General features: G+C 41.6%; 1 protein-coding gene across 3 annotated transcripts in view; it reads right to left on the minus strand.

Moving 5' to 3' along the window:
* Positions 1 to 21,966, minus strand: part of ppfia4 (PTPRF interacting protein alpha 4) — a 72,972-nt gene extending 51,006 nt beyond the window's left edge. For all 3 annotated transcript variants that reach the window (XM_085456314.1, XM_085456315.1, XM_085456313.1), the window contains exons 1-2: positions 21,595 to 21,966; positions 21,094 to 21,394 (exon numbers count right to left, since the gene is read on the minus strand). In XM_085456314.1, the coding sequence (XP_085312440.1) occupies positions 21,094 to 21,351 (258 nt within the window). In that variant the 5' untranslated portion in view covers positions 21,352 to 21,394; positions 21,595 to 21,966. The remainder of the gene's footprint in view (positions 1 to 21,093; positions 21,395 to 21,594) is intronic.
* Between the last annotated feature and the right edge of the window lie 341 nt (positions 21,967 to 22,307).

A 22,307-nucleotide genomic window follows, 5' to 3' on the forward strand; every position in this document is an offset into this window, starting at 1 on the left:
TTTATTAATCCAAATGAGTGGGTGTAAAACTTTGTGAAAGGAGTCCAATACGAGTCGATGAGTCAGTGAAGCTCACTTCTGTTCGATGACAGCGATACAGAGGTGAGTTCATGAGGATATCCTGAACTTCTCTGTCAGTAAGTGCTGCTGTTGGCTAGTGTTAGATGCTGTTAGCTGCTGTTAGCTGCTGTTAATGAAGTGTTTGAAATGGACCTAGCATTGCTGGACTCAGACACTTAGCAAACAAACTCATACAATGTGAGAATGTCCAAACATAAGCTGTCATAATGTTAGCTTATAACCAACTGTTCTTGTTGTTAGCCTTCTCATTGTCAGCTGTCTGGCAACGGGAAGATGGCATGTCTAATCTGCTGACTATAAGTAATTGCTACAATATCGAGAATAAATCAATAAGTATGTTTATGCACATTTGCATGTGTTAGAGCCCTGACTTCAGTTCAGGAGATGAAGCTTGAGGTGAGGAGGAAGAGGATGACATTTTATCCAAATGCCGGTCATGTTGTCTCCTTAGCGTTTTTGCTTCTTTGTGAAGAGAAATCCTTCTATACAGGTATGATCCTTTATATTTTGAGTCTGAAGGTGCAGACATTAATTAGAATTTGCCTTGAGCACAGTCTGAGTGAATACCCATTAGGTGATTACTGTGTGCAAGTTTGAGTCTGACCAATCCTGTGTCAAGTTTCGCGATTCTTAGAGCTTCATTGCATCTCTTTCCATACTATATATGAGATAAAGTATCTACAATCGGTTCTTCCCGGTTGTTCTTCCCTGGCCAAGCATTTACCTTCCTTTCACAGTGAACAGAGGATTCCCCACACAGTCCTTCAGCCAAACCCACTAACACACTGAGCTACTCTGCTTTGGCAGTCGATCATCGGCAGCAATCAAGGTTTAGGCTACACACGCCAGAGAATAAACATGCACACACACACATACACACAAAAAACCTTCACACATTAAAGACACAGACACAACAGATTGTTGATCTTGTGCAGGAGGAATTCTGTTTGTACATCATACCACTCAGATGAGAAAATATGCACGCATACACATACAGTGCAGCTGATAGCTCATGCCCTATGGGATAGAGGGTGTGAGGAAGTAAACACCATAGCCCCTCCTCCGTATTTCCCCGGAGATTTTATTTGCAGGGCTTTGAAAGAAGAGGAGGAAAAAGAAAAACCCTGAGCCTGCACGTGGACATAAGCACCCATGTAGAGTCCAACTGACCTGACGACTGACAGATAGAGATGTTCATGGACAGAAAGCAAGACTGAAGCCTCTATATCAGGAATGCTATATTGTACGTGTAGCAGTATGTGGGTGACTGTGGGACTCTTTGGCACCGTGTCGTTAGGGTGAGGGGAAAACTGGAGGGACGGACGTATATTCCGTTGGGTCAGCATTAAACAAATGCCAGCTAGATGTGGTGTATTCCCACTGGGTAGTTGTGCAGAGTCTATATGTTTGCGTATGTGTGTAAATCTGCATACGTGAACATATGTGTGTGATAACAGTGATGCACTGCAGGGGTGATCAGGAAGGGGAGGAGAAGGGATTTTTTTCACTGCCAAAAATGACAGGAATAAAAATAACTTGAACAAGATGACTAGGATAAAATAAACATGCTGACCTGGAGCACACACATTTAGCTGATCCTGCAGTTTTAACAAATGCCCGGCTACAGTATCAGTCAACTCAAAAGGTTTTTCCACTTGTATTATTTGCAAATTCCTGGCTACAAGTAGTAATGATTAGCTATAAATAAAGAATAATGCCACAGCCTTAAAAAGAATTCCCTAGAGTGTGCTGGGTCAAATTCTCTAAATCTAACAGCCTGGAAGGATTAACAAATTAATAAATAAATAAAAGTGGGAATATTACATAAATTGAACAGATGAATTAAAATGGTAAAATGCCTTGAACTCTTATAGAGTAACTTTAAGAGTAGGAAATATAGAAGCTATGGAAATGGTATAAAGAGATAGAAGAAAAGCGGCCAACACAAAAAAAATGTTTCTGAAGACATACAGCAGGGGAAAAAAGTACTGCAAAAAAGAATGTTTTCTTTGTCTTTTTCCTTACGCTGTGTGGGAATGCTACGATGCACCCACTGCCCTGGCAGAAAGTCTACAGTCAATCTGGACCAATTAGAGCACAGATATGTGGGTGCGAGAGTGTGTGTTTGTGCGTGTGTTTGAGTGTGTTCGCCCTCCAGGGTGCTCCAACCCCCCATAACACAGCTCACGCAAGATAACAGGGAGAAGAGAAGAGAAGAGAAGAGAAGAGAAGAGAAGAGAAGAGAAGAGATTTTGTCATTCGGGACACAAGATGCTGGCTGAGAGCGAGCTGAGAGAATAAGATACAGAGAGAGGAAACACAGGATCAGATGGAGAAGGCAAAAAATGAACCGGTCACAATGACAAAAGGATGTGACTGAAACTGGAGAAGTAGAAGGGTGGAGAGGAATATCCAAGGATAGCAGCAGAAGGGGGGGGGGGGGGGGGGGGGAGGGGGGGGCATTGCCTAATGCAGGCTACAGAGCTTTACATGATCTTTATGTAACTCAGCTACAGGCACTTCCTCTCTGTCTCAGTGTTTCTCCACCTCTCATTCACACTTGCCCTCATTGCCATGCTCTCTGTCTCATTTACAAGAGGACTGCTTCAAAATTTAAACGCCTTTCCGTGGAGTGATTTTAGTCACCTTCACTAAACTTGAGCTGGGCAGATGAGTGTGTACGCCTACTGCACTCACTACAGCACCATTTTACACAGGGCTTGCAATTAAAATGGGAAATTATATTCTTACGGTACCCTGCGATGATGTAAGGGGTATTAGCTCACCCTTTACACCTGGAAATCGCAAGATTATAAAGTCATAATGTTTTTCTAAGGTAATGCTCATCAGTGTTTGTTATGCTGCACTTGTCCACCTAATTCCAGAAATAACATGCTGTTGTGGTGTCATATTACGGATGGAAACTGTCCCCATTACATACTGTAGACTGCAAGCTAACAGTGAACATATGAATCATTCTAAACTGCTAAAAGTGTAGGGGGATAACGCTTAATGGTAGGTGACTGTTTTAGGAGTGACTTATAGATTTGTGAAGTAGGAGGATTTACCACTGACGTTAACTAAGGACAGCACAGTTCTACTCAAATAAGGGTTCAGTTTTGCATACATTTGGAAAAATGTGACTGGGATTTTTTGTTTTTAAAACAACAAAGCATTCTGAATCTGCTAAAGCTCTGACTGACTTCTTATCCTCGAGAAACAGCAGCTAGGGCTTAGAGGTATCAGAAGCATCCAACTGCACCAAAGTGACAGGAAGAAAAACAAAGAAAGTTGAAATAAACAAACTAAACAGACCACTTGACACATTGAATTAATCAGGAACTTCTGGGTTTCTCTGTTAAGGAACGGTGATGACAACACGCAAACCAGAATAATCAAGGAAAGCTCCTCCTACCTTAAAAACCTTTTGGAAAATTGGACAGTAGCAACTTGTAGTAGACACTTTCTCTTCTAATACTGTTACTGTGCGTTGAGCCTATCCTTGATCAATTTAAGTCTGATTGTGTTAGGGACAGACTGAGAGTCAGTGTGAGTGAATGAAAAGTGCTACTGACGTGTGGAATTCAGGGCAAGAAGAGACGTTGTGAGGCATATGGCGGAGAAAAGACAGGAAGGCAGCTAAGTGTGAATGATGCTTTTCTTGCACTGGGGCAGACCACGTCACAGGCCTCATTATTATAATGGGCCACCACAATGCTTACTGACCTTCATCATCAACAGATAAAGTTGGCCACGGAGAAAAAGTGTGTGTGTGTGTTCTTCTGTCAGTTATTCAGGCAATTACAATATGAGGGGGAAGATGGTTCAGGCTGTTAGCATTGTAATTAAATGTACCACGGGGGCTTTACAATGCATTTAGCAAACAAAAATCAGAATCAGAATCAGAATACTTTATTGATCCCTGGGGGAAATTATTTTAAAAGATACCACACAGGCAATCTTAATAAATGGACACACACATACACCCATAATGTAATGATTTCAGGCTACTACAAAGGCTCACTGGACTTCCTGGTTTGGGTCAAGTCAGTGCACACATGCACTTCAACTTGCATGTTAATAAAACCCTCATAAAAAAAGCAAAATTGTGACTTTTATCTAGTTTTGCTTTATCACGGTAACACGAGATGGTAAAATCAATCGCACGCTCGGTCCAGAAACACTGTGCGAGGAGAGTGTGGAGGTTTGTGCCGAAGTACAACATCCTAGCAGCAGTGCTCCCATCTAGTGCTCTCAGAGCAAAGCTGTAAGTACAGTGAGCTGGCTGAGAGATATGAAGAATTATGTGGCAGAACGATAGCTAACTAATAGACCTCTCAGCGCACACACTTAAAGCCATCACAACTGATAAGACAGGGAGCGAAGGAGAACCATTCCTTGAAGAGAGAACAGATCAGTCTTTTACTAATGTGTTAATACGGGTATTGAATCTTCACTGACTCATAAGTATTCATAGATTTCTGGTTTCATACAATGTGTGCATTATGGAAAACAAGCAGACACAAAAAACAATTTAACCGAAGATGATGACAAGAGGTGCTGGAACAAGTTCGGCTCAAAGAAACAGGAACAGAACTTGTATTTGTGCGTGCACGTGCGCGTGTTTGCGTGTGTGTGCACATAAAACTCTGCACAGTGTCTGAGTTGAGTGTCTACACCAACCCACGTGTCTGTGAATGGAGCTGGAAGTAAATGAATAACAGACTGCAGCTGAGAACTGAGGCATGTTGTAGGTGGTGCTGAATAACTGGCTCTTGATTTAATACAGAGACTAGATGATCTAAAGAGCTATCTGTGAATGTACATGCACCAAAAATATCTTATTAGTTCCTCCAGTATGTACTCCGTGAACTCCTGCTGTTTAAATCAGCCTTGCGCTGTGTCTGTTCTGCACGGAAAAGTCAATGTACTGTGGGTGTCATCATGTGTACTTTGATGTCTGGCCAGACATGATGGTGCTCTGAGCTGTTTAACATCTCACATCAGTACATACATCTTTGTGTGAAACACTGTAACTGTTTATACACTGATGTGTGTGTAGCTGTGCATGAGTGTGATGTATTAGCCCAGTTGGACACTTATGTACTAGGAACTGCTGACTGTGTACAGGCAATTCATCACTGGAACCGTTTTCTTATGCAAGATTTCAGTACGTAGTTATATGTTCATGGCCACTTTATAGAATAGAATAGAATAGAACAGCCCTTTACTGTCACTGTGCATGTACAACAAAATTGTAGAAGGATCATGCCAATTAAATACACCATTCAACTGCTTGTTAATGCAAATGTCATATAAGTCAATCGCATGCTATTTAGATCTGGTCATGATGCCCTGCTGAACTTAACAGCGAGCTTAAAAATGTGGAAGAAAGACAATTTAAGGGACTTTGAATGTGGCATGGTTGTTGGTGCCAGATGGGCTAGCATTTCATAAACTGCTGATCTGCTGGGATTCTCCCACACAAACATCTCTAGAGTTTACAGAGAATGTTTTGAATAAGAGAAAAAAAGAGACATCCAGTGAGCTGCAGTTCACTGATAGAAAATGAGTCTTCAATGCCAGAAGTCAGAGAAGAGCGGTTAGACTGCTTCGAGCTGATGGGAAAGAAACAGTAACTGAAATAATCGGTTATTATAAACAAGGTATGAGGAAGAGCATATCTGAACACACAACACATCAAACCTTAAAGCAGATGGTTATGAAGCAGCAGAAACCCACGCTGAGTGCCACTCCTGTCAACTAGGAACAGGAAAATCGAGACTACAATTCCTACTGGCTTAACAAAATTGGCTAACAGAGGATTTGAAAAACATTGCATTTTCAGATCAGTCTTGGTTTCTGCTGCAAAATTCGAATGGTAGGGTCAGAATTTGGTCTAAACAACATGAAAGCACAGATTTGTTCTGCCTCGTAGCAGTAATTCAAGTTGTGATGGTGGTGTGATGATGTGGGAGATATTTTCTTGGAACATTATGAGTCTCTTAGTGCCAAATTGTTTCTGACCATGTTTACAGTGTACCCATCTTCTGATGGCTGTTTCCAGCAGGATAATGTGCTCACAAAGCTCAAATCATCACATCAAGTGGGTTTTTTGAAAATAACAATACATTGACTGTACTCAAATAGCCTCCAAAGTCAGGAGATTTCAATCTAATAGAGCACCTTTGTGATCTAGTAGAACCAGAGAGTTACATCATGGACGTGCAGCCAACAAGTCTGCAGCAACTGTGTGATGCTATCACATCAATATGGACTAAATCCTCTGAGAAATGTTTCCAGCACCTTGTTGGATCTGTACAGAAAGGTGTGTCCAGCCCAGTACTAGGAAGACCTATCCTGTTAGGTTGACTAATTTTGTAAAATACAAATAAAAACTCATATTTTATTTTTCACAGCTCTTGCCCCTTTTTAGGCATGAAGTAAATAAATGGATGCAAAAAACAAAGCAGAGAAGTTTTTGTGTACATATACATTTAAAAACTTCCAGTATTACTTAAACAAGCTTATGGTTTTATGTTTGTTAAGCATTTTACTCCCTTACAAATATTTTTTTAAAACCTCCAAAGAAGACCCAAATGGCAGAAGGAGTACCCAGATCTCACATTGAACTCTGTTGTCATGATTATGGATTCACACCTTCCACGTGCCCTTTGGCCTGTAGGAAGAGTTACACGCTTGCTGAAAAGCCCAGATGACCGCATCAGAACTGTGGAGGTCCTGGTACAGGATAAAACCTATATCCGCCCTGTCTCCTGTCTGATCCCCCTGCCCCCGCTTCCTGACGAAGACTGATCCTGATCATATCAACATATTTCTCACTAGAAATATGGGGGCGGCTGTTGTAGAGACCCACCTTTTAGCACATCCCAGCACACCCACTCACTTCACCAGATGCACCTTGTTTAGTTCTCTCACCTTTGATTGGGTGTGGTGCTTGTCCTTGATTGCACTCACCTGTCACACATTATATGTCACACAGTATATAAGGACTGCATTCACTTTTGGCTCACTCTTTCCTCACTTCCACATGGGGCGGCAGCTGAGGTGAGGTTCTGTTTGGGTTTTTATTTTATGTATTGTTTAAGGTAATGAGTAACTTAAATCTCTGTTTTCTTTCAGCATTGGCAGTCCATGTGTGTCTTTGTTTCCTTCCTTCTTTGCCTTATTTATTTGAGAATAAAAGGAGAACCCTGAGAATAATTCTGAATTAGATGGCTGCTTTTTCTTATTCTAACCGGATGAGCCCATGATGCTGATTGCTTCAGCCCTGAACCTTCCTTCCTTCAAAACGAGCTAGTTCATTAGTGCTCGGACATTAGGTAGTGCAGCGCCCATTCCATTTCAAGCAATCAAGATAAAAGATGGAGACACAAGATCTAAAATTTACAGACTGATGGATCTCACTCTCGACAAAATCATGTTTAACTAAATCTGAAGAAGACAGAACAGACTAATTTAACTTCAAGCGCAATAAAGCCATGTTTTCAAAAATAATTTTCTAGATTCAGCATTTACACATTTATATATTAACAACTGGTCAATTAAATAATGAGTAATTCTAGAAAATTTAGCAAGTTGTTTTAGCTTTATGCTAAGCAACAGTCAAATCAGTTGATTATCTATTTACTTGACTATGCCTTTTGCACTGTCTATAATGTTCGACCAATATGATTACAAGTAGAAAACAAAGTCTAGTATCCAGTATTTGTCTTGGCCTGTTTATACTATATCAATGTTTTCCACAGAAAGGCCTATTTAGAGTGAAGTTTGTCCTAGCAGTGTCAGAGAGTGGGCGTCTAATGCCAGAAGCATTAGAGCCAGCAATCGCTTGTACCTGTCCAGGAACAGGACGGAAATACAATCAATTAATGCTAATGCTGATCTGATAAATGTGCAAAGAGGCAAAGGTTTGCAGAGATGTTAGCCATAGCAACTTTGATGTTATCACGAGTGTCACTAAGCTAAACTTCGCTCTGTTACTCAGCAGCTTCCAAGTCACTCAAATTACTTAACTCCAGTTCATGAAGTCCAATGATATTTTCATTTTTCATGGGGTAAATATCACTAATACGTGCTCATTTATGATCCTGAAATTGATGCAACATAAATAATTAAACAAGTACAAATAAACACATGTTAATGTATGCCTGTGGCCAGTTCATTTCATACAAATGCATGAAATACTTCAAATAAGTCATTAGCTATTTACAGCAACATTTGCCTTACTGTGTCCTCATCCCAAATCCTGCTTTTCACTTGCACTGCTATGCTCTTGCAGATCTGTGTGTGTGTGTGTGTGTGTGTGTGTTGGTGAGTGTGCGTGGTATTGACAGCCAACAGTGGGGGGTGGGTGCTATGTTGTGAGACACTGACAAGCTCTATTTCATGGAGGCAAAGATGCATTTTGAAGTTCTTTAAATCCTTTTAAGGGTCCAGCAGGAGACTTAGCTTCTCAAGCTGCTGCTGCATTTGCTGCTGTTTATGTCTCTTGCTGTGGAAAAGAAGACGTTCCGAACCCAATATGTGTGTATGTGCCCATACAAACACATTTTCAGAAAAGTTTTTATGTACATTTGGGAAATGTACATAAAAACTAACCACAATATTGAAACCATTTTAACCCTATATCTTACCTACATTATGTATTATTTGGAGACGCAAGAACAATGCATCTGTTTTTGGAAATTAAAACATGCCAGTAACCAAGGTTTTAGTGCCTTAATGTATCCAGCAGTTGTTCCAGTAAACTGCAACAACTTATCAAAAAAGTACAAAATAAAAATGTTCCAATTGGATGTAAACTGAACCAATGCCACCAGCACCAATCCAACCTCCTCATGAAGCCTTTGTAGGACTCTAAAATAGGACTTTTGATAAAAATGCATTATATATTGCCCTGGGATAACAAATCCACAGAGTCTTCCTGATACGATGGAGGTGTCCACCACTCTATGTGGTCTAGACCATAGGTGTCAAACTCTGGCCTGCGGGCCAAATTTGCGGCCTAATTACATTTGGCCCGCAAAGCCATACAAAATTACTATTAGAGCTGGCCTGCCAGTATTATACAGTGCATGTACTGCTAATACTACAATTCCCAGAATGCTCTGTTGGTGTTTTGGCGTGTCAGTCATGACAGGACCCATTAGCACCATAGTCATAGCAACCATGCAAATGCTGCCATGCTACCTATCCCAAAATGGCAAAAAGAAAGGCAGAAAACAGGAGTTTTCTGGACAGGTAGGAGAATATGATGAAAATCTGATAAATGATAAAATGATAAAATTTTATTCAGAAGGCTGCAAATTAATTTTTTATTTAAGAAATGAATTCCACTGATGTGTTGTTTAATTGGAATTTTGATTTTGCATGTGTGTAATATTAACTTATATATATGTTTATATAAGTTATATATATTGTTTAGTATTAAGCTTTGCCTGTTCCATATTCGGTTTTTCAGCAAAACTTGTTTGAGTCCATAAGAAAAGACTCCTTGTTATATTTGGAGGAAGACTTTTTTTTTCCAATAAATTTTAATGTTAGCCCGCGACTTTGATCCAGTTTTGAATTTTGGCCCACTGTGTATTTGAGTTTGACACCCCTGGTCTAGACAAAGCTTCTTTCAGCGATTCCCTTACTCACAATGGGTCGCCACAGCAGATGAATATACATATTTGATACTGCACAGACTTTCACACCGGATGCACTTTCTGACACAACCCTCCCCCAACATTTGTGTCACCTCCTGGTCTCATTCACGTGTTAGCCAAATGTGTTAACCACCACACTATGGAGCTACTACTACTATGTTCAAGACTGTGGAGAGGACTGGTTAATAATCAAAGGATGATGTTTTTCAAAATAAACTGTAGATATTATCAAAAGATATTGTAGGTAACAATAGACGGTCCTATATGTACAAAAGTATGGGTCTACTTACTTATACAGGAGCTTCTGGTTCTGAAAGGTGGTGCAAGTGCAAGTGTCATAAACCTTCATTCTTTATAGAAGCCACCAGATTTGGTATCCGGTCGTTAAGTGATGATGTGACGAATCCTACTTCCGGGCCTAAAGTAGTCTGCGTTTAATATGGCTTTTGTGTTGTTAACATGTTTAATGTTATGTATTTTCTTCTATTTGATCTCAAAAAGCTCCTAAAACAGTCAGTGATCACTGTTGACCTCCCTCGGCTTTTATTACCGCTAATCATTTATTTAAGCTCAGTTTTTAAAACCTTAGGATGTAACTACAGCCCAGCCCATGCAGCAGTATATGAATGACTAACCTCGTATTGTGGATGGATTATCTCAGCTGTTCTCCTGGCTGAAGTTTGGTCCTTTTACAGCATCCTGCCATGTGATTACATTTGTTCCTGACCACCGAGAACACTCACGGTAACTTTTATTGAGTGGAAAAAAGGTTAGCATGTTTATATTATGCTAACATAGCTGTGTCGCTAGCGGTCACGTAGCACATCATTATATACCAGCTAGCCAAACTTCAGTAACCCTACAAACGTCACTGCTGTTTAGTTTTCTGTCTTCATTTATGTTGGAAGTGATAACAGAGCTGTACGTTTTAATTTGTTTCCAAAACCCCGCAGTCAGGACATGCTATATTGTATTTAGATAGACGCTAGCGAGCTAACTTCCTGCTAACTTCTAACTCCGTTAAATGTCATAAATTTTGTTTTCATGGATGCCTGGATGTTAAACTCAATTGTTACACCTGGTAGAGCAGAACACTGATCATTTTATTAAAGATGAAAGACTTTAGACAGTTTTTCAACTCTCAGTAATGCCATAATGATCGTTTGATATATGGACCTGCAGCGGAGTTTAGGCCCAGACACGGCTAGTGACGTCAGACTTAATGACCGGATAGGTTGCAAAAACACTTCCGGTTCTATAGAACTCCATGGGAAAATGGCCCTCCACAGCAACCTCTCTCCAGTCTCCTTTGCTGATTTTGGCTCATACTGTATAAAACATTGAGTCACTTTCATACGTTTTAGCAATTCTAGCTGTTGGAGAAGAAGATAACTCACATTGGCTACTGACAGGTGATTGTCCAGTTGGTAGCCAATGAGAGGGACCATCTGATTAGCTTTGTTGTCCTTATACATTTTTCAGTTATAGACTTATAGATTAAAGATTATTTGCAAAATTGCATGCTGTTTTTATACAGTGTCCCAGGATTTTTTGGATGCGGGATTGTTAGTGCAGTTGGGTGTTTTTTAAAAATGTCTTTGGGAGCAGAGTTGATGCATGTGTTTTTCTCTCCCATATCTCTGAACATGTGGGTGCATACAGATGTAGAGGATACATGATAACCTTGAAGTGTATAACCTTGGGTTACTCCAACATTTCTTTTAAATATACTTACTTTCTGACTTCCACATCCCAATAGTACAATATTAACACCTCTCCCCACCCACTGATGCCTTATCTTCTATTCTGAGGGAGTAGCTGTAGAGAAAGTGAACTGACAGAGTTCCAATAGTGCAGCTGTTAGACATGGCAGGGCCACTGTGGGCTTAACTGCTGGCTGGAAAACTTCATCTCACATCCCCCTGCCCTTCCTCCCTTTCTCTCATTCTGTCCTTTCCTGCCTCCCTCCTTCATTACTCTCGCCTTCCCCCTCTGGTGGTCCTGCAACTCCAATCACTCTGCTCTTATTACCAGAGAGAAGGAACTTACACACACTCATAGACATATAGTGGCTTTCCGTTCTTCCTATTACCAGAGCATGTCCCTTGCTGCTGGGACCTGTCAGGTATGCTTGATTCAGCTTTTTTCCTGACTTTCTGCCTCTCGTTGCTAAATCTTACACTGTCTTTGTAATTGCGACTCTTTTTACCACCTTTCTTCCTCCTTACCTCACCTTCCTTTGCTAACCCAGGCAGCCAGGGGAACAAATTGGCGCCCGGCTGAGCTAAATGTGCCTGGTGCTGAGAGCCAGATGGTACTGGCACGGAGAAGGAGGGAGCAAAGGATGGCTCCTTCTGAGAGATGGAGCGTCTAAGCCATGGCACAGCAGAGCAGCATGGGGGAGCTAGCTTTGCACACTAATAATCTATTAGTGTTCAGGGTCCCCAAAAGCTGTGCAAAGGCCCTTGCCAGGGTCCACTGTGACCTGCTCACAGCTTTGGTGAATAGGAGGCTTAAATGAAGACTGGACAACATACAGGAGGGAGGATTATGGAATAACATGCTGAGGAGTGGAAGGAGAGAAGAAGAGAGGATAAGAAAGAGGCTCAGAATGAGAGGTGAGATGTCAGCTGCTAGAAGATGAATATGTTGTTAGTCTCACTTCTGATTTCTCGTTTGTGTCTCTTTGTCTGTCTCAAAATTAAAAATGCAACCACAGTAATGAACACAGCAGTAGTCAGATGATAGCCATGTCTTAAAAAGGGCCAAAGACAATCAAAAGAAACAGACTTTTTTAGATTTCAGTGAATAGTTATAATGTAGATGGGATATCCATCTCAGTTGAGTCTGTAAGAACTTTGCCCTCTCTGTCTTTCAGTGTCATACCTTCTCTCTCAAAATCTCCCTCACTCTCTTATTTGTTCCTCTTTCAGGGTTTCTTGGCAAATTTCAGCTGCTCACTTCATGCTCCACTTTCCCCTACATCAACCCAAATTCCTCTATTTGGCGCTTACATAACACATAGCATAGGATTTGGGCTTCGATAGCAGACCAATCAGATGCAATAATTTTTCATCTGACTTTGGCCTATCCTCCTCAATATTCTCCTATCGTGGCACACAAAGCTGCCTAGGCCATCCATGCATAAGCAACACTATCCGCAGGCATATTCGTTCACACGTACCGATGCACAGACTCAAGTCGACATGCAGACTGTGCATGCTGACATTTAAGGAAATACAGACGGTGTGTGCATCATTGTTCGTCTGTGGGTGGTGCAAATCAGAATGGCTAAAATAAATGATTATTCTTGTCACTGATTCATCTTTGGGTCATTTTCTCAATTAATAAGTGGATTGGTTAGTGTGTAAAACATCTAAGATGTCACTCTCAATAGAACTCGGGGTACTGTCTTCAGATGTATTGTTTAATTTTTCCAACACTCCATGGATGAAACACAACCATCACATTTTTTTCCTGCAAAATTACTTATTAAACCAATAAATGATCAAAACACTTGACCTTTTTTATTCGGATTAACTCATCGATCAATTGGTCTATAAATGTGAAGTTGTGTGTTTATGCCTTGCTGAAAGGTTGCTTGTCTTGTGATAAGGTCAGGCCATCTCCAAATACTGTGCAAGAGCACCTCAGAGCACTCCTTGTTTCTTATGCGATCTAATGTATATTAACTCTGACACCCCTTCCCACTCACACCTACAAGTAAAATACTAGTACAGTAAAAGTGGCTGAGTACCAAGCCTGTGAGGCTTAGCTCTGTTGGCCTTGGTTCAAGTAGCGTGGAATAACTCTATCTGTGTTAGCCAGCACAACACTTACCCCAGCACTAAGGATATATGTTTATTCACCGCAACACAGACATTAATTAAAGCTGATTAGCTTCTTTCTCCTTTCCTTTGCCCACATTGATACATAAATAGTGGAAAAATCATTTTCCAGGCTATCGTTTTCAAAAAGTTAGTAAAGTGTATTTCTAGGCAATATTAGAATTAAGCTATCTTAAAGATTAAAGTGATTTATATGCTGGTGATTTATATGCAGAACCAGCGAGCTATAATAGAAACAAATAAAATGCAGGGACTGTTTTTCCCTTTTGTGTCTCTACTCTTTGTTGCGCTCATTTTTTAAATCATTATTATTTTAAGGAGCTAAAAATTTTTTTTTTAAATATATATTTCTAAGTTTTTCTGCTTCTTTGTACATTCCCTCACATACCAGGAATTTACTACCATCCGTGAGTCCTTATACTGAGGTGATGATTGTTATTCTCTCACTGATCCATTTAGAAACAGTCACATAAAAGTGTTCAGAAATGCACAGGAGTAACTGATGGTACTGAGCAGGCCGATCACAGTGCTCAGAAATGAATGAACACTCTGTGGGGTCACTGCTTAAACATTATAAATTAAACTGTTGTGTGACAACAAAAGCAATATGTTAGCTGATGTTACGTTTTTGACGTATCTTCGTACAAAAATATTCAGAGTCATGTTCTCCATAGAACATATCATTTGACACACATACAGTCTAAATTTATGTGAATGCAGAAAATTTTAAGAAGAGTACAAATTTAAGAAAGAGGCTGCTTCGAGTACTTGGCAGTTTTCAGGCCCCCCCCCCACACACACACACACACAAAAACAACAAAAAATCAAGGAACTCTCTGCAGATCATGGTTAGGGTATAAAACAATTTCAGAGTTTTGAGTGTTTTTCATGAGCACAGTGGACTCCGTAACTTTGAAACTGATTACATTTGAAAGAACCAGGATTCCTCTACAGGGAGTGCAGAATTATTAGGCAAATGAGTATTTTGTCCACATCATCCTCTTCATGCATCTTGTCTTACTCCAAGCTGTATAGGCTCGAAAGCCTACTACCAATTAAGCATATTAGGTGATGTGCTTCTCTGTAATGAGAAGGGGTGTGGTCTAATGACATCAACACCCTATATCAGGTGTGCATAATTATTAGGCAACGTCCTTTCCTTTGGCAAAATGGGTCAAAAGAAGGACTTGACAGGCTCAGAAAAGTCAAAAATAGTGAGATATCTTGCAGAGGGATGCAGCAGTCTCAAAATTGCAAAGCTTCTGAAGCGTGATCATCGAACAATCAAGCGTTTCATTCAAAATAGTCAACAGGGTCGCAAGAAGCGTGTGGAAAAACCAAGGCGCAAAATAACTGCCCATGAACTGAGAAAAGTCAAGCGTGCAGCTGCCAAGATGCCACTTGCCACCAGTTTGGCCATATTTCAGAGCTGCAACATCACTGGAGTGCCCAAAAGCACGAGGTGTGCAATACTCAGAGACATGGCCAAGGTAAGAAAGGCTGAAAGACGACCACCACTGAACAAGACACACAAGCTGAAACGTCAAGACTGGGCCAAGAAATATCTCAAGACTGGTTTTTCTAAGGTTTTATGGACTGATGAAATGAGAGTGAGTCTTGATGGGCCAGATGGATGGGCCCGTGGCTGGATTGGTAAAGGGCAGAGAGCTCCAGTCCGACTCAGATGCCAGCAAGGTGGAGGTGGAGTACTGGTTTGGGCTGGTATCATCAAAGATGAGCTTGTGGGGCCTTTTTGAGGATGGAGTCAAGCTCAACTCCCAGTCCTACTGCCAGTTTCTGGAAGACACCTTCTTCAAGCAGTGGTACAGGAAGAAGTCTGCATCCTTCAAGAAAAACATGATTTTCATGCAGGACAATGCTCCATCACACGCGTCCAAGTACTCCACAGCGTGGCTGGCAAGAAAGGGTATAAAAGAAGAAAAACTAATGACATGGCCTCCTTGTTCATCTGATCTGAACCCCATTGAGAACCTGTGGTCCATCATCAAATGTGAGATTTACAAGGAGGGAAAACAGTACACCTCTCTGAACAGTGTCTGGGAGGCTGTGGTTGCTGCTGCACGCACTGTTGATGGTGAACAGATCAAAACACTGACAGAATCCATGGATGGCAGGCTTTTGAGTGTCCTTGCAAAGAAAGGTGGCTATATTGGTCGCTGATTTGTTTTTGTTTTGTTTTTGAATGTCAGAAATGTATATTTGTGAATGTGGAGATGTTATATTGGTTTCACTGGTAAAAATAAATAATTGAAATGGGTATATATTTGTTTTTTGTTAAGTTGCCTAATAATTATGCACAGTAATAGTCACCTGCACACACAGATATCCCCCTAAAATAGCTAAAACTAAAAACAAACTAAAAACTACTTCCAAAAACATTCAGCTTTGATATTAATGAGTTTTTTGGGTTCATTGAAAACATGGTTGTTGTTCAATAATAAAATTATTCCTCAAAAATACAACTTGCCTAATAATTCTGCACTCCCTGTAGAGTTTAGTCAAACTAAATAACCAGGGAAAAACGGCCAAGATCAGGGAGGTAAAAAACCCCAGCAAACACCACCAATCTTCAGTGATCTGCAGTGTTATAAGAAGCTGAGAGGTGGACTACCATATTATCAGTACTCTGTCTGTCAGGCTTTTAGAAAACCACTGTTGGGTAAAAGATATACAACAACCTGTTTGGAGATGGAAAATATCAGGCACTGCAGGTCACCTGGTTAATACCATTGCCACAATCAAGCATGGGAGTGGCAGGATTATTCTGTGGGGATGTTTTTAGCTGCAGGGACAAGGAGGCCAGTCAGAGCTGGCTGGAGTATAAATACAGCCAAATACAGAGAGGACCTTGAGACTTAGAGGAAATATACTTGGAGTGCATGAGACCGGGGTAAAGGTTCATCTTTCAGCATAACAATGACAGGAAGCATATTGTGAATGAGTAGCCTAGAAAAGCCGAGGTTGTCTCTACAGAACATCTGCAGAGACAACTAAAGACCCTTCATGTGTAGGTTTCCACACACACACAAAATACATGAGAAATTAATAGTTTCAATACTATTAGAATGGGAGCTTTACATTTTGAGTTTGATAAATTAAAAAAGAGGTCTAAAAGCATGCATTCTCCTCGTCGAGGGTTATTGGAGGTAGATATGGAATGTGTCCTTTTCACACAAAAACTTCATTTTCAAAATTAAAACATGTAAAAAGTAAAAGTGCCTGAACACTTTGTGAGTTGCCATACAGAAGCAGCGTGGTTTGAAAAGCACACCTCTGCCTCATCTCGCCTCTGATAATAGACTGTGTTGAGCTATGGACAAAGGTCATTTGCAAGAGTAGGGTAGGAGGAGACAAAAACTGTCTGAGGGAGCAGTTAATGGACTAGTGGGTTATTGAGGAGTCAGATCAACAGAAAAAATGTGAAAGAGAGAGGGAAAAGGGACAAGAGAAAGAACCACAAACTAAAGCCAGATAGGTGCAGTAAAAAAAAAAGATGCACCAAAGTCAGCTGTTTTCAAATCTAGCCTTCGGAGAAGACACACCAACCCCGAAACAGCAATACCTGAAGCAAGGCAAGGTTGGAGACATATGCAAAACAGTCAGATTGCATATGATTTTTCGTGGAGACACAAAGCTATGTGTGTTTATGAGTCTGAACAACAGTAAGGCAGCAATCATTGCTGTGAGAAGTCAAAGGAAAGGTCATTAATGTGTGTGAGCTCAAGTAAACAACAAAAATACTTGTGTATATGCGTGCACGGAGGAGCATATCAGTGGGGACGGGGAGGGTGGAAATAGAGACAGTTGTTTTGGAAGGGCAATGAGATCCGTGTCTGTGTCCGTGTCTGTCTGTGTGTGAGTTTGTGTCCCTTCATCTCTGTGTACTTGTATGCTGGCAAAAATAGACAGTGTTGTGTCTGACTGAAACAGGTGTCCAAACATCACAACACACACTCTCACAAACACACAGATTATGAAACTCAATAAAGAGACATCCTGCTCTTTATTCATCAAAGAGTTTTCAAAATGATGTTGACCAGTTAGATTTTAGAAACAATGATCAATCATGAAATAATCATTTGATTCTTTGAACTTCATAAACTTGTGGAGCTCTCCAAAAAGCTGGATTGTGCTTCTCAAGCACCTAATGCTTTGAGCTCTGCAGGGTTGACATTTGGTGAACTGAACACCAGTTTCTTTACTCTGTAAATAGTTCTTGCATGTTTGGACCTGCACATTGGGTCAGTGTCCTGTTGTATAAGGAAAATGGTTCTAATGGAGCCCCTATACACAGGGTATGGCATGGACCGATAGTGTTCCTTGTTGTAGATCACTTTCATTCTGAACCAGTTTTCCACCTTCTAAACTAAACTGTCAAATTTCTTCACCATGCTTGGAAGATGGTATCAATCAATACTCCAAGCATCTTTTAATTTTTATGCCTTGTTTCACAAATCTTTCTGAAACAGCTCGGATAGTTCTCAAGACTCCCCCCCCCCCAATCTTCTACTGAAAAAAAAGTATTTTCTCTTAGCTTCTCCTTTCACTGGCCAGTCTAGGTTTTGTCTTTGTCTTTGCAACTCTGCTCAGACAGAGCAACACAAACAGTTGTTCTCTGTATTGCTGATAATGAGAGTGGCATTTTGTGGTTACCATTTAGATATGAAGCACCTGTCTCCCAGATTTGAGACTTTTGACATGATAAAACTTGTACAAGGTAAGAGAGATCGCTACTGAAATCGGGTCTCTGATCGCCTCTATTGGTATTCTATTAGAAATCCATTAATCAATTTTTTTTTATAAAATGTGCTTTTCCATCACAAAGAAGGGACCTGCAACTTTTGAGTAACAGAGGATTCACTGGATATATATATAAAATCTTACAAATTTAACAAATCTATTGCTCACTATCCACCCTCTACGTTACACACACATGTATACATATGTGGCATATGGAGAAAGCAGGCATATGATATGCCTGCTTTCTCCTCTAAAGGTCGGAACTGTTTTCTTCACTCAGTAAAGTAACAGTGTGTGTGTGTGTGTGTGTGTGTGTGTGTGTGTGTGTATAACATGAGCTTTTGTGTGCATGCGTGTGTGTTTAAAACCTAATTTGTCTATGGGCAAACCCATCTCTGAGGGCTGTATTAGAGGCATTATGCACTGTAATGGGCTGACATGTTAATCTGAAACTCTATTCTCTGTAGCTAATGAACATATCCATCCTAGTCTGTGTGTGTGTCTGTGTGACTGTGCATGTGTGGCAAAATGGCAACGTCCCATTTTTATGATGTTAGCGAGGCAAACACAAATGCCAAGGTGATGGAGGTTTGTGTCTTTTGAACAATGACAACGCTGAAGAGCGCTGAATTTTGAATTGCTCCAACAGTGCATTTTTACATGTGTGCATGTTTGAGTGTGCATCTTTGGAGGAGAGACATAGATCTGACAGATTTGGGTCAAACCAGTCCCGTAGAGTCAGGAAACCTACAGAAGACATAACAAAACACTACACACAAATGCACATGCCTAGTAGGTTAAGATAACAAATGTTTTTTAGGCAAAAGGACAAAAAGAGTGCTCAGATTTGGGAAAAAAGACTGTATTGCCATGCCAATGCATATACATCAGAGGAGTAAACGCACACATACAGAGAAAACCTGACATACCACACACGTAGGCAGAGGCGGCAAGCGCAAATGCAAAACTGTCACATTGTAATGTACTTGAGGGCATAAACACACCAGCTTTGGTCATTTTGAGAGCAGCAGCAAATCACCCTAATTACCACCAACACATATAGGAAAGTGGGGTCAGGATCATTGCCAACTGCTACAACGTTGCTCTTACACACACAGTATTCATCCCACCCAAACCTGAGATTTCAGAAGCCATATGCTATTCTTTTTCCTCACACTTCCCCCTCATCATTGCAAAATGCACACTGCAATTTCTAATAATGCATAGAGGCCAGACAATCCTCATTCCTCAGCTGTGCAGAACAAAACTGAGTCAAAATCAATTGCAACTGAGACTTTTTTTTTTTGGTTTCTCCGTCTCACTGCCTGCACTGTCCGTTGCATCATCTCTCCATTCTGTGGATGCTGTGGAAATGACCACAGGTGTGTTTGGATGTGTGCATGCACAAGTTGAGCGTGGTGCTTTGAGAGAGAAAGCGAGAGACAGCTTATGCATGTGCTCGCCAGCCATAATGTCTGCATAATGTCCCCGAGGTCTCTGACTGTATAACTAATACTTGTATTATTGCTAGAATAAAACATTACGCTGAACCCAGCAGGATTAGAAAACAAGCATGACAGCCTCTACCCACTCTCTCCCTCACTGACACACACACACACAAACACACATATATGCATGCATGTGTAGAAGCAAGCAGCCCAGGGCCATGTACACTAGCAAGCAGCCATGTTTCTTTCACAAGAGGCTGCAGCGAGCTTGTCATCGTCAGCATGATTCTCTCTCTTGCTCTCTCTGTCTGATACACACACATGCACACCGTACTGTGACATCATGCCACGCATTTAGACTGGGGGGGGGGGGGAGGTCAGAGGCTAACATAGCTTTATGTGCTGAGGCTTCATTGTCATCATGCTCTGTGACTTTAACAGCCCTTATTCAGCTCTCCTTTCTCTTAAAGACACACATAAGGGTGACAGATGTCAAAGATGGCCAACAATACAATCAGGTCCTTTTGCTCCAATTGCCACTGACAGGCCGGTCACCACATGCAGAGGTGTTTCCACTCAGTTAATTACTGTTAGGCTCTGCCCTCCCTTCTCACAGGGAGGGCTCTCGACACCAGGCTCAGACCTCTACACGCAGAGTCAAGCATCTCTTAGTGAGCCAAAATCTTCCATTTATTTTTGACCCACCTTTCAACCCACTACATTACCTTTCTGCCTACTAGACATTTAGATCTTCCTTTCTGGCATGCTGCCACTTATGAGCTTTTGATGTGATATGGGCCTGCATATCCCCATCATCTTCACAGATATCCCAGGACATGAAGGAGTGTTAGATGGGATCCCCAGAAGATATAGTCTATAAATATTAAATTACATTTTAACAGGGGTGCTATCCCAGGGTCTCAAATTCTGGCAAAAGAGCAAGATCTACCTTGCTCACTGAGCTATTACCACCAGACCTATGCCATTCATTCATTCATTCACATTTTTATTTAAATCAGCACAACTCTCTTGATCGTAAGCCTCTATGATTATGGTGCCAAAGACTTTTGGGGCCCAGGATAGCTGACTCTGATTGGCTAGTGATCCCCATGACCAACCTATAACCTCTCATCACATAACTCGGCAAATCATAGCAACAAACCGAACAGGAAGGATGCTTCTCCCTCTTGGAAAATAAAAAAAAACAAAAAACCCCAAGGCCATCTAATCCCACACCCAAACCTGACTCTCCCCCTCCTTCAAAGGCCGGCTGCTCCTCACCTGAGGCAGCGCGGCGTTGATCTGCCGCTGGAGCACGTCCCTCTCGTGCAGCGCTCCCTGCAGCTTGGTTTGAGACTGAATGAGAGTCTCCTGAGTCTCCCTGAGGGACTCCAGCAGCTTGTCCCTCTCGTCCAGCATGTTGACCATGAGTTGTTCGAAGTTGGCCTCCTGGTCCGAGCCGTTCGGGACGCCGCCGGTGCCTCTCGGAGGACCAGCCGAGTCTCCTTCGCTGATGGTCGGCATCACCTCACACATCATCTTTCCTGCTCTGTGGTCTGGGCAACGCTATAGGACAGTGTCGCTGTCGGGATTAAGAAGGAATATGTGTATGCGTGGGGGTTATAACCCTGATAAACAGACTTACAGTAACTGATAAATAGGGCCCATTAACGCCCCGTAGCAACGCACATTCAAGGCAATCGCAGTTACGCACCTTACTCCCAGCTAGAGCTCTATTTTTCATGCATCAAACGTGCGATCTTACGCTTTATATCGCCATACCTAATCAGAGTGACTGAAAAGATGAGACGACCGCTGACGTTTCATCCATATTAACCGGCGTTTTTTCACCCAGTGAGCCGATCCGCCCTGCCCGGCGCGCCATGCACTCACATGTACAAATCCCGGCGTGATGTGATTGACAGCTCAGCTCAGAGATAGACGGGTACGTTTAGAGGGGTGGTGCCCACGAGCGCGACGGAGATCATAGTAGGTACACTGACAGGGAAATTTAAAAAAGCAGCAGAAAATATCGGGGAGGAGATCGGCGTCCTTATTCCCGTGGATAGTGAGAGCAACTCTTATCTGCATCCGCCTTCTCCGCTTCCATCTCTTCACACCGCCGCCGAACCGATGTTCACTCCTCCTCCCAGTCCCTCTGTCACAGAAACACACACTCGCTGGCGCGCGCCCCCACAAACCCACGCGCACACATACACACACTGCAGTTGTCACCACCAGGCTATAGAGCTTTGGGAATACTGGGACCTAGTCCCCAGGATTACCCTATAAACGACTGCGCCATGTGTGCATAATACAGGAGTGAAGTGATCATTTATGTCCCCTCGAATCAACATTCTACATTTAGACTATACTGCAAGTTATGGCTCAGAATTCAGCCTTAATTGCTGAAGTGTAATTAACTTCTCACATCAGCACCACTAAGCACGTTGCTGACCTGACAGCTCCTGGGACTCGATGCCCATTCTAGTGGC

This window comes from Copadichromis virginalis, linkage group LG5 (genome assembly GCF_057382275.1).
Source record: "Copadichromis virginalis isolate Kocher_CV1m ecotype Utaka linkage group LG5, C_Virginalis_male_GT1.1, whole genome shotgun sequence".
In the NCBI taxonomy this organism is placed as follows: domain Eukaryota; kingdom Metazoa; phylum Chordata; class Actinopteri; order Cichliformes; family Cichlidae; genus Copadichromis; species Copadichromis virginalis.